Source organism: Eurytemora carolleeae, unplaced genomic scaffold (assembly GCF_000591075.1).
Source record: "Eurytemora carolleeae unplaced genomic scaffold, Eaff_2.0 scaffold26, whole genome shotgun sequence".
Classification (NCBI taxonomy): domain Eukaryota; kingdom Metazoa; phylum Arthropoda; class Copepoda; order Calanoida; family Temoridae; genus Eurytemora; species Eurytemora carolleeae.
Window position 1 is genome coordinate 400,307 of NW_019396043.1, and position 13,465 is coordinate 413,771.

General features: G+C 33.7%; 1 protein-coding gene across 1 annotated transcript in view; it reads left to right on the top strand.

Annotated features, from left to right (window-relative positions):
- LOC111701346 (inosine-5'-monophosphate dehydrogenase 1) overlaps nt 1-13,465 on the top strand; it is a 34,973-nt gene that overhangs the window by 18,090 nt on the left and 3,418 nt on the right. Inside the window, exons 2-13 of the mRNA XM_023472599.1 lie at nt 972-1,108; nt 2,998-3,143; nt 4,660-4,788; nt 5,087-5,164; nt 7,205-7,308; nt 7,799-7,852; nt 8,739-8,857; nt 9,656-9,768; nt 10,359-10,403; nt 11,458-11,610; nt 12,550-12,627; nt 13,043-13,126. Coding sequence (XP_023328367.1) covers nt 988-1,108; nt 2,998-3,143; nt 4,660-4,788; nt 5,087-5,164; nt 7,205-7,308; nt 7,799-7,852; nt 8,739-8,857; nt 9,656-9,768; nt 10,359-10,403; nt 11,458-11,610; nt 12,550-12,627; nt 13,043-13,126 — 1,224 coding nt within the window. The 5' untranslated portion in view covers nt 972-987. The remainder of the gene's footprint in view (nt 1-971; nt 1,109-2,997; nt 3,144-4,659; nt 4,789-5,086; nt 5,165-7,204; nt 7,309-7,798; nt 7,853-8,738; nt 8,858-9,655; nt 9,769-10,358; nt 10,404-11,457; nt 11,611-12,549; nt 12,628-13,042; nt 13,127-13,465) is intronic.

Here is a 13,465-nt window from a genome sequence, read left to right on the forward strand (position 1 = left end):
TTTAGATCGGAGAAAATTGGAGATGGTTGAGAACCAGTGTAGTGTATATCAGTGAAGATGATGTTCAAGATAAGTCTTTTAAAATAGAGATAATTTTCTTGGAAATGCTGAATGTTACTAATGCTGACTTAATTGATGACTGTTGGTCCGAAAACGACGGATGTAAGCGGAAACTGTGGAAAAGCGGAAACGACCGGAAAGTTTGAGAACTGGAGTCTAGAAGCAGGCAATACGGTAACATGCAGAAAAAAGCAGGAGATCTGAAAGAAAAAGTTCGGAAATTGTTTAAATTTAAAGAATGGAAACTAAAATAGTAGGAGAGCCGATAGAAAAATAAGCCTAGCAAAACCTGAATGACGGAAACTAGCGGAAACTAGATAGTGACATCTAATTTAAACTGACGGAAACTAGCGGAAACTTACTAGTGGTATCTAATTTAATCTGACGGAAAATAGCGGAAACTAACTAGTGGTATCTAATTTAAACTGACGAAACTAGCGGAAACTAGATAGTGGTATCTAATTTAAACTGACGGAAACCATGAAAATGTTTTTAAAAGGGAGAAAACAGAAAGAAAATGTGCGAAAAAGCTTAAAACTGACGCAATATTGATTGTTAACAACTGTCCATAGTTTTCTTGTCTGTGTTTTATATAGCCTTGAACCATATTGATTCAAACGTAATCCCTTCTTTGCGTGCCTTGTCAGGCTTCCGTAATATCTTCTAATTAGATTGTTCAACAAATATGTACAGTGTACAGCGTTACACCGTACAGTGTACAGTGTTACAACGTACAGTGTACACTGTACATTATTTTGTGTTGTAGAGTTTAATTCGTGTACTTAATTGTTTTTTTAACGATAGAAGGATATTTTGCAATCTTTAGAAAAGCTTTTGCTGCGCAGTTTTTATCTAGATGCTGATTCAAATTTTGCTAAAACAACGATGAATATATTTATGCAATGTTGCAGATAATTTGCACGCACAATGGAGGATGATCATTGTAATATAAGTCTGGCGAAGCTTAAGAGCAGAGGTCTGACTCCGCTCTACCCCAGTAATATGAATCCCGTCAAAGAGAACCCGTCCGACTTCCTGATCTGCGGAGGTTAGTTTCCCATTTTTTTTAACATTGTGCTTTTTTATATTATCGTCGTTTCCGGTATTTCTTCGCCTTTTTCCTCGGAGCTAGTTAAGTTTTTTAAAAAATTTTTTAGTATTTCGCTGGTATGTTTTTTATTTTGTGCCATTGTTAGTATTTCAAGGAGTATGAAATAGAAGGGAGATAAAACTGACGCGGCCCGCCTTACATATGATTATGCATGCTTTGTTGGCGGTACTCCATTTGTATGAGAAATATTCAGAATATGTTATAACAGACAACATTTTTTTATACAGATGGAGTACCGTCTGCAAAGCATGTATAATCATATGGTAGGGCGGGCCGCGTCATTTATATCTCCCTTCTATTCCATACTCCTTGTAGTATTTCGACGCCTTACATTTTTTCTTTCGTTTTCGTCGCCTTCGTCAAGTTCACTTTAATATTAATAGAATTTCTTCGCCGTTTATACTCATTTTCTGTTTCGATACTTATGTATTTTGATTTCCATAAATTCATTAAAAAAAAGTATTTAAAAATTGTTGTCTAAAGGCGGTATTATGTTCTACGGCTTATTTACAGTATCTAAAATATTTTGAACGCAGTAGATTATAAAGATTATGATTTACAACATTATGGTTTACAGTTACAAAATAAAAACACTTACTTTTGTAAGTACTTAAAATGCAACTAATTATTTTTGAATTACTAGGCTTTTAGGGCGCTTCTCGCCCATCTTCTATTTAAATTGTGAACATGTTCTTTTTGTTTACATTTTATAAAAGGAAGAAACAAATTTTGCGGATTTTTAAAAAAAAATTCGCGGATTTTCAAGAATTTAAACTTTTTACAAAATTAAAACCTTTAAAACACATTTTTTTAAATTTTTATCATTTATAAACCTTCCCTCTGGTCACGTAATGTCCCACAAAAAATTTGGGCCCGATCGGTTCAGCCATTTTGACGTTATTGGGATACAAACAAACAGACACACAGACAGACAAGCTAAATTTATATATAGATAGAAATTGCTTGTCTTAAGATTTTGTACTAGGATTATTTAAACCGTGTCTTTAAATTGCTGAATAATCACGAAAACTGGGATATTTTTATTCAGATTAAAGGAGTGTTTCAAAAAATAAAAATTTTTACACTTTTAAACCCGGAAAAAAATCTTTGAAGATGGACAAATATAATAAAAGTTTGAAGCAAATAAAATACTTATTAAAGTTTTCGATTTTAAATTTTGCTTTATTTTTCGGTTTATATTTTCATAGCGAATGGACAAAAATTTTGGCGAAGTTGAAACAATTTTCTGGAATCAATTCTAAAAAGCATAAAAGAATTCTTTTAGGAATTAAGACAATTCATGACACATTACTGTGTGTACTCGGTAATCCTATAGGAACCTAAGTCCCGGAATATGGTATAACTGTTTACGATATGTATTTTGTACTTGTACTCCTTAAGGTTTACATGTCAGAAGATGACATATTTACGTACTTTTTGTACTGTGAACTGTATGTACGCTGTTTAGTGTGTTTTATATACTCGTTTAGGAATTATACATGTCCCCAGTAGATTGTATAGCTATATTATGTACTGTGTACTCTTTATGTTGTGTACTCTGTGTACTTCGTTTTTTACGGACTATGTTCTTTATGTACTATTAAACTATGTACTTTATTTACTTTGTGTTATGTACTAAACTAAATATGTGCCAGAAGAAGAACTATAACCGCGTATTTATGTACAGTACTTCATGTACTTTGTAAAGTGTGTCCTATGTTTGCTATGTAGTCCTGTATTGACTTCATATGGCCTAGAATATGGTATAGCCTTGTACTTTATTAACTGTATACTGTGTGTACTCTATGTACTCTGTACTCCAATAGGAACTACATATGTCCCAGAAGATGGTATAACTGGGGCTCAGCTGATGTCTGGTGGGGATGGGTTGACCTACAATGACTTCATTATTCTACCCGGATATATTGATTTCCTGCCGGGGGAGTGTGATCTTACATCAGCTTTCACTAAGGTAAAAACAGTTTCCTGCCCTGAACAAGGATTTCCTGTCTTTCAAATGATTGCATGTCCTTTAATTGTTAAACTGATCTAGAATTGATTTCATGTCTTAAAATTGGTTTCGGGTACTAAAATAGATTTCCTGTCCTAATATTGACTCACTAATTTTAAATTGATAAACTGCCAACACTTGATTTTCTGTCCTAAAATTTATTCACTATCCAAAAATTGATTCACTGTCCTAAAATTGATTTACTGTCACAGAACTGATTTACTGTCCTAGAATTGATTTACTGCCCTAGAATTGATTTACTGCCCTAGAATTGATTTATTGTCACAGAACTGATTTACTGTCTTAGAATTGATTTACTGTCCTAGAATCAATTTAATGTCTTAAATTGATTTACTGTCTTAGAATTGATTTAATGTCCTAGAACTGATTTACTGTCCTTGAATCGATTCACTGTCCAAGAACTGATTTACTGTCCTAAAATTAATTTACTGTCCTAGAATTGATTTACTGTCACAGAACTGATTTACTGTCCTAGAACTTATGTACTGTCCTAGATTCGATTTACTCTCCTAGAATCGATTTACTGTCCTTGAATCGATTTACTGTCCGAGAACTGATTTACTGACCTAAAATTGTTTACTGTCCTAGAATTGATTTACTGTCCTAGAATTGATTTACTGACCTGGAATTAATTTACTGTCTTAGAATTGATTTACTGTCCTAGAATCGATTTAATGTCTTAAATTGATTTACTGTCTTAGAATTGATTTACTGTCCTAGAATTGATTTACTGTTATAGAATTGATTTGCTGTCCTAGAATTGATTTACTGTTATCCTAGAATTGATTTACTGTCCTAGAATTGATTTACTGTTATAGAATTGATTTACTGTCCTAGAATTGATTTACTGTTATAGAATTGATTTGCTGTCCTAGAATTGATTTACTGTTATAGAATTGATTTACTGTCCTAGAATTGATTTACTGTTATAGAATTGATTTACTTTCCTAGAATTGATTTACTGTCCTAGAATTGATTTACTGTTATAGAATTGATTTACTGTCCTAGAATAGATTTCTTGTTATAGAATTGATTTACTGTTAAAGAATTGATTTACTGTCCTAGAATTGATTTACTGTTATAGAATTAATTTACTGTCCTAGAATTGATTTCCTGTTATAGAATTGATTTACTGTTATAGAATTGATTTACTGTCCTAGAATTGATTTACTGTCCTAGAATTGATTTACTGTTATAGAATTGATTTACTTTCCTAAAATTGATTTACTGTCCTAGAATTGATTTCCTGTTATAGAATTGAATTACTGTCCTAGAATTGATTTACTGTCCTAGAATTGATTTACTGTTATAGAATTGATTTACTTTCCTAGAATTGATTTACTGTCCTAGAATTGATTTACTGTCCTAGAATTTATTTACAGTCCTAGATTTCCCTTTATTTGAAAGAGATTTTTAAATCCTGTGAAAATTATTTTGTAATAATTATTCGTTATAGAAAATCACGATTCGGTCCCCTCTAGTTTCCTCTCCCATGGACACCGTTACAGAGGCAAGCATGGCGATTGCAATGGCGTTGGGCGGCGGTATTGGGGTTATTCATCATAATTGCACCCCAGAATACCAGGTACCCTTTTATTTAAGGACTTATATCAAGAAACCATGAAACTCAGGGGCGTAGTCGGGAATTAGTCCAGTGGGGGCTTAAATTTTTTTTCTTCTGGGGGATGGGCTCAGCACCCGTTAGGTCCTGAAAACTTCCTAAAATCCATAGATTTCACTGGTCCAGGGGGGGGGTCTAAGCCCCCATAGCCCCTCGTGACTACGCCTCTGAAATGAAACGACTTTTTTTAAAGTCAGCAAAAATAGCAAACTGTAACTTTAAGCTTATGGAATTCGTTTAGTTTAACTAAAACCTGTTCTAGGCCCACCAGGTTCAGAAGGTGAAGAAGTATCAGCATGGTTTTGTTCTGGATCCTATAACTCTCAGTCCAGAACATACGGTGAGCAATATTTTATTATCTGTCCCCTTTTTTCCACTTTCCTATCTTTTCTTTCCTTTCCCATTTCTTTTTTTTCTTTTTCCATATTCTTTATTATTCATTTTCTACGTCTTTATTCTTTTCAACGCTTTTTCGGTTTACTTTTAACTCATTGTGCATCTTTTCATTTTTCTTCCTTCCTTTGACTTTCTTCTTTTCCTTGTTTTCTCTTTAACACCTTCCTTTCTTCCTTCCTTTGACTTTTTTCTTTTCCTTGTTTTCTCTTTATAACACCTTCCTTTCTTCCTTTGACTTTTTTCTGTTCCTTGTTTTCTCTTTATAACACCTTCCTTTCTTTCTCCCTTTGACTTTTTTCTTTTCCTTGTTTTGTCTTATTAACACTTTCCTTTCTTCCTTCCTTTGACTTTTTTCTTTTCCTTGTTTTGTCTTATTAACACTTTCCTTCCTTCCTTTGACTTTTTTCATTTCCTTGTTTTGTCTTATTAACACTTTCCTCCCTTCCTTTGACTTTTTTCTTTTCCTTGTTTTGTCTTATTAACACTTTCCTTCCTTCCTTTTACTTTTTTCTTTTCCTTGTTTTGTCTTATTAACACTTTCCTTCCTTCCTTCCTTTTACTTTTTTCTTTTCCTTTTTTTGTCTTATTAACACCTTCCTTCCTTCCTTTGACTTTCTTCTTTTCCTTGTTTTCTCTTTATAACACCTTCCTTCCTCCCTTGACTTCTTTCTTTTCCTTGTTTTGTCTTACTAACCCCTTCCTTCCTTTCTTTGACTTTTTTCTTTTCCTTGTTTTCTATTTATAACACCTTCCTTCCTTCTTTCTTTGACTTTTTTCTTTTCCTCGTTTTCTATTTAAAACACCTTCCTTCCTTCCTTTTTTTAACTTTCTTTTCCTTGTTTTCTATTTATAACACCTTTCTTCCTTCCTTTCTTTGACTTTTTTCTTTTCCTTGTTTTCTCTTTATAACACCTTCCTTCCTTCCTTCCTTTGACTTATTTCTTTTCCTTGTTTTCTCTTTATAACACCTTCCTTCCTTCCTTTCTTTAACTTTTCTTTTTATTGTTTTCTCTTTATAACACCTCCTTCCTTCCTTTGACTTTTTTCTGTTCCATGTTTTCTCTTTATAACACCTTCCTTCCTTTCTTCGGTAATTTTCTTCAACATTAATTCTTCTTGCTCAAAGTTGCTTCATCCTACTTTCCCTTTTCAATTTGTTTTGTTTTTTCAAGCATTTTTTCTGCAGTTTTAGTTAGTCCAACAATATAATTTTTTGAACAAATTATCAGGTGTCGAGGGGTTATGGATACAGGAAAGGAATTGATAACTCGCATACTCTAATGAGATCTTAAACATTTGATATTTAATTTGACCAATCAAAATTTGAAGGGGAAAAAAGAAGAATTACAATTTCAGGTTGCAATAATTTAGGGATGAGAAATTAGAGTTGTGTGCAGTCCCTTCATACAGAGTGTCCCAAAAAACATGGGAATTCAGGGACGAATTTGATATAGTCTTTTTTATGAATAAGCAATGTAATACCTGATTTCAAAAGCCATAATATTATCATGTCTGCTAGAGTTTATTTTATGGAAAGGGGTAAAGATGTGTCTATAATGTCTCCGCAAGATGTATAGTGAAGACGGGCAAGTTTACTCTGTTTGTATACTGTAATTTTCTTGTTTTACTAAGTACAACCGTATGCAGTCAAAACATATACAAACAAAATGTGAACATAGCAGACGAAACTCTAACAGATTACAGCTTCCGTAGTAGGTATCACTATACTGAATCAAAGAATTATTTTAAAAGACGATATCTAATTCGTCACTGAATTCCCATGTTTATTGGGACACCTTGTACTGTTTTTTTTACGAAAGATGACACAACTGCTGAATCTAAACTGGTTGGAAAAGGGTGAATGCAGAGCGAGATATCATTTACTGAACAGAAGACATAAACTTCTACAGCACTCTTGAGCTTGAACCAATAGCTAAACTTAGTTCAATCTAATCCACATTTTATTTTCCAACTGTTGATCCAGGTTGGAGATGTTGTGAACGTGAAGAGAAGTCATGGATTTACTGGTATACCTGTCACAGAGTCAGGACGGATGGGATCGGTCCTGGTCGGTATAGTCACCAGCAGGCATATATTCAAGATATTCTAATATGTATATATAGTGAGAAGGGGGGGGGGGTGGTATAGTCACCAGCAGACATATATTCAAGATATTATAATATGTATATTTATAGTGAGAAGGAGAAAGGTGGGGGGTCGGTATAGTCACCAGCAGACATATATTCATTCTAATTTTAAACTTTTGGGAGATTGACTTTTCCGCAGTACGTACAGGTTGTCCCACGAAACATGACAGTTGGTGAACAGTTTTGCATGTCTTCTTCCATATACGGTATAGATATTAAAGACTTTTTGCAGTTTATTTGGTTTTAGAAAACTTTAGTGCTATGGAATATTTATTATTGTTCTCTGTGGTAACGAAACAATTTGACATATTATGGAAGAAGGCATTTTAAACTATTCACCATTTCGTGGGACACCCTGTATTTCAAGAGTTTTTCATCCCCCCTTCCCCCACACCCATACGAGACGAAGTCTTGAATATAATTTGATCCAGGGACATTGATTTTATTATCGAGAAAGGAGAAGAGGCCCAGAAAACTAAACTCGGGTAGGTTTAAGATTTTTATTATTTAAACTCTCGCAAAATATGTGTTCAAAAGAATGAATATTTTGTATCCGACAGTTTTTATTAACGCTTACTCAAATTTTACATTTTAATGATGAAATGAACATATCACTTTTTCATTCAAAATCCGTCAAGATTTAAACAATTTAGGCAGTGTCAAAAAATATAATGGCAAACAAAGTAAAAAGGGATGAAACTAGTACAGAGGTACCCACAAAACATGAGAGTTTAAGATATGAGTAAACAGAGTTTATTCAGTTCCGTACGTTCAAAATTCCTAATAGCTTTAGAAGTTCACTTTTACTCATTTAAGACAAGACCATAACTAGACTTCAAATTGATGTATTGGAAGAGAATTAGGTTCATCGTGGGTAATCCTGTCCATAAAATGGTCCAGCTTTTTTTTTAAATTTCCTCCCCCCCCACCTCTAACACTGTCTTGTATGGCTAAGTAAACATGCTTTGAAGTATTGACACTAATCCTTATTATTTTTATTATTAGGATTCGTGTCTTTATAATGCTAATAATAGATTTTTTTATTACAATATTTGATAAATAATCTTTTTTATATCAAGCAGAAAGACAGGGATTTACTTTTTTCAATAATTTTCCTTAATCTCCGTAAATAACTACAATGAAAGGGATACCCACAAAGGATGAGTCTGTACATTAAATGTCGTCTCCTGCCCTGTAAATAATCTTCAAATAATTAATTGAAAAATTTGGCAATGAAATAAAAAAATACCCTATAGTTCTGAAAATATTAAATTCCTAAAATTTACAATCGAGTTGTAAATGCGGGGAAAAAATAAAGGAAGAAAGGAAAAAATGTTTTATGAAAATTATTTGATTCTGTTTGTTTTTCAGTGAGATAATGACCGGCAAGAAGGACCTGGTGACTGCAACGGCCGGCATAACCCTACGCGAGGCAAACAGGATTCTAGAAACCTCTAAGAAGGGAAAACTTCCCATTGTCAACGATGACGGTAGGTTTTTGTTAAGTGTCGTTTTCTTTCTCTAAAAAGTAATTCTGGCAATTTCCTTCCTTAACTTTGCTTTGCCTGCAATTTTAAATATGGAGTGTTACTTGAAATTAATTTAACTGTTGATTTAGCGGTCCCTTCAGAAAATGTTATTTAATTAACCTAAGAAACTGGACATTTATCACACAATAATTTTCTATTATCCTTACACCATTGAAACCTGATGTCGTAGACCTTTGATAATTCTAAATATGAATCCTTTTAGATCAAATAAACGAAAGGTTGAAACATCTACACCACCATGGTTGCAAAAAATAAAGGGATGTGAAAATTAGAGTTTGTGGCAATTTAGAAATGAAAATTGGGTGTCCCGCATAAAATTGAATCGTTTTTAGCTCTAAATACCGATTCTAGAATCGTTTGTAGCTCTAAATATCTAGAATCGTTTGTAGCTCTAAATAGCGATTTTAGAATCGTTTGTAGCTCTAAATAGCTATTTTTGAGACAAAACAAATTAAAAGGAATAAATCATCCTAAAGAATTGTATGGAGAAATTACTAGGTTTTTTGATTATTATGTTCGTATTTTGGTGTTTTAAGCTTAGAGATAATCCAATATGAAAAAGATAAGGTGATGTATATTTAGGAGAATTGGTTGCTCTGATTGCTAGAACAGATTTATATAGATATATATTTAGGAGAATTGGTTGCTCTGATTGCTAGAACAGATTTATATAGATATATATTTAGGAGAATTGGTTGCTCTGATTGCAAGAACAGATTTATATAGATATATATTTAGGAGAATTGGTTGCTCTGATTGCAAGAACAGATTTGAAGAAATCCCGTGAATTCCCCCACGCCAGCAAAGATGAGAATAATCAGCTGCTCTGCGCTGCAGCAATTTCTACTAGGTAAGTTTTACAATTCACGATTTTGTATTTTTATTTACAAAATTTTCGACAACTTCAGCCATCACCGGCACCCCTCTATTACAAATTAATTTTACTCGAGCAGTCTAACGCACTATTAACCACAAATACGCCAACTTGCCAACAATAATCTCTATTAGATGACCGGAACCCACTACTCCCCCCCCTTCAGTCTAGGCGCAGTAGTTCTGACCCCTTCTTACACACAATTGACGGCCATATTGTGGACGGTTAGTGGATTAACTGTCAAACCATCATCGATTTAAGAAGGGGAACATTCCAGAAGCTTTTCAAATACAAGTTGATTCTTGAACTAACATAATTTCAAGCATAACTTAGTTTGAACAATGCTGTATTACTCAAACGGAATGATAATAAGACCTGTCTTGATCTTCTGGTCCAGGCTGGAGTAGATCAACAAACTATATATCTAGGGATATACGAAAGGGGTAAAGATGTGTCTATNGGTAATGGTACTTTCTATCTATCTATCTTAAGATTAATATGATCCGTTGTATCAAGGAAAAAATCCAAATATGCAGGTAATGATACTATCTATCTATCTATCTTAAGATTAATATGATCCGTTGTATCAAGGAGAAATATACTAATATGCAGGTAATGGTACTTTCTATCTATCTATCTTAAGATTAATATGATCCGTTGTATCAAGGAAAAAATCCAAATATGCAGGTAATGATACTATCTATCTATCTATCTTAAGATTAATATGATCCGTTGTATCAAGGAAAATATCCAAATATGCAGGTTAGGATTCCATTTATTCATTTATAGAGCAAATTATCAAACAGTTTATATATAGCAAACAATCTATCTATCTAAAGATCAAACATTATATATATATATATACAGATCGAACTATCAACTATCTTATATATTTGAAGATTAAACTAACAATATAGCTTAAGATCGAACTATCAACTATCTTATATATTTAAAGATTTAACTTAAATATAGCTTTAGATTGAACTATCAATCTGTCCTAAGGAAGAACTATATCTAGCGAAAGATCAAACTATTAATCTGTCCCAAGGTTTAACTATCTATCTTAAAATCGAACTATCAATCTATCTTAAGGTATAGCTATATATCTCAAGATCGAACTATAAACCTATCTAAAAATAAAACTCGATCTGAAGATCAATATTATCCATTGGATTATGATTATGAGGGTTAAATTCCATCGATCTATCCAAAGGTGGGCCATAAGAGAAATTATTCACTGTACAAATTAGAATTCGTTAAACAAAGTTTCAGTGCTAAAACTGGTTTATCAGTCTGTTTACAAACAATCTAATTAGGTTAATTTCGAAACAATATTATCAAGAGGTGAAGGAATAGGGTAGACAACGAAGGGAGTTGGAGGGGGGAGGGTGGGGGCTCTATTGTTTTTAATGTAGATCTATTTATATTTATTTCACTTTTCTGTCTGTTTGTTTGTCCATTTATTCCCTATCTTAAATACTGGGTTTACTTTATTGTTCTGGTTTAAGTCCAATATCGGATGCGCTTGTTGACAAACAACCACTGCATTATACAATATTTTCTTATGGCATTACATTACCTTACCTTCAATGTATCCAAGTTGGGTTGGGTTGGAATTATCTATCCATCTATCTGTTAATAAATATTACCTATCTCTTGTATCTAGATTATTGGAGGGAATGTAGTAACTGCCTCCCAAGCTAAGAACCTGATAGATGCTGGAGTTGACGGGTTAAGGGTTGGGATGGGGAGTGGAAGTATCTGTATCACCCAGGAGGTTATGGCAGTGGGCAGACCTCAGGGTACAGCTGTATACAAGGTACAGTTCTTATACTTCAATTGGAGATCTTTCAAGGGATGATGTACAGGAAAAATAAAATAGGGGCTTCAATTAAAAATGATCATTCCCTGTTGATGAATAGCAAATATAATATCAAAACCTTTGTTCAAAAGTTTCCGACTCATATGATAAAAATATATTTAGATATTTTTGTGGAAAATCTTCATTTACAATATATTTAAATAAGTTTAGAATATTCAACAAAACAGCAAGCGATGATGCTATTTTTAAGCAGTGTTTCGGATCCGTATCATTTTGATGCGGATCCGGATCCGCGGATCCGCATCCGTGATGATGGATCCGGATCCTGACTGATACGGATCCGGATCCGGATGCCATGTGAGCATTTGCCGCTGAGTAATCCTAAAGTTAAAAATGTCGTCATTACTATTATATAAATGTAAACATTAAATTATTAAAGATAATTTTGAAAAATTTTCGTTATGTAAATAATACATTTACGAACCATTTTGATTTATTTATTCCATGGTTTTGGTTAATTTTTGGCGCTACCCGGATCCATATCAACGTTTCCTGATACGGATCCGGATCCGACCAAATGATCCGGATCCGGATCCGAAACGCTGTTTTTAAGTCAAGATTTTGCTTAGTAATAAGCCCTGTCAACCAAGCTGGTGGTGCGGTTAGATGAGAGCTTAATCCTGACCATTTTATTTATTTATTTATTTATTCAAAGAGCGGGTGTTTGAAAGTACAGTTTTAATTTCGCGTAGATACATTCCGCGAAGCTACCCTCTACGCAAAGCTGCCAATGTCCGAATTACAGCGGAACCGATTAAACCTTTGACTATTTATCGAGGACAGATTTTTCTGCGACTCTTAGAACGTAGATATTATTATTTCGAATTATAAAAGAGGTTGTCAACAAAGGTTCCCTTTAAAATGAATTATATTAAGGTTGCGGAGTACGCCCGACGGTTTGGAGTTCCTGTGATAGCAGATGGAGGAGTTCAATCTGTTGGTCATATTATGAAGGTAAAAATTATTAAAAAAGAATAGAAAATGTTTTTCGATAATATTTTAACTCCAACTCTTAATTTTGTAATCTATACATCTTAAAAATCTTTATTCAAACGTTGACTTCACGCACCTCTGAGCTTTTACTAAAAGTAAATTCAAACAAAACTCTGACCGAGTCAACCTTGTTGCACCGTTTAGTACTATCGAGTGTTTGCTTTATTTAACCAATGTCCGGGCGATACAGTACAAACTTGGACCGAAAAGGTTGACCCGGCTCGTAAATTCAAATGTACTACTGCTGCCCGTGACTTATTAATCTTGCGAAATTCTGAGTTTGGAATTTCAAATGTCTACGACATCAGGTTGCAAGACTAGAAAATAAGAATTTGATGCAAGTTAGTAGTTCCTGTAAATTGTATTTGTTTTCTAGGCGTTGTCTCTGGGTGCTAGTTCTGTGATGATGGGTAGTTTACTGGCTGGTACTACTGAAGCACCTGGAGATTATTTCTACCAGGTATCCGTCCTAGATATACGTCCTAGATATTCGTCCTAGATATCCGTCCTTGGTTTTTGTCCTAAGTGTTCGTCCTGGATATTTGTTTCTAAATATCCGTCCCAGATATCCGTCCTAGATATTCATCCTAGATATCCATCTTTGATATCCGTCCTAAATATCCGTCCTTGATGACCGCCCTAGATATCCGTCCTCGGTTTTTGTCCTAATTGTTCGTCCTAGATATGTGTGTTCTAGATATTCATCCTAGATATCCATCCTAGATATCCATCCTGGATATCCATCCTAGATATCCATCTTAGACATCCATCCTAGATATCTGCCCTAGATATCTGTCCT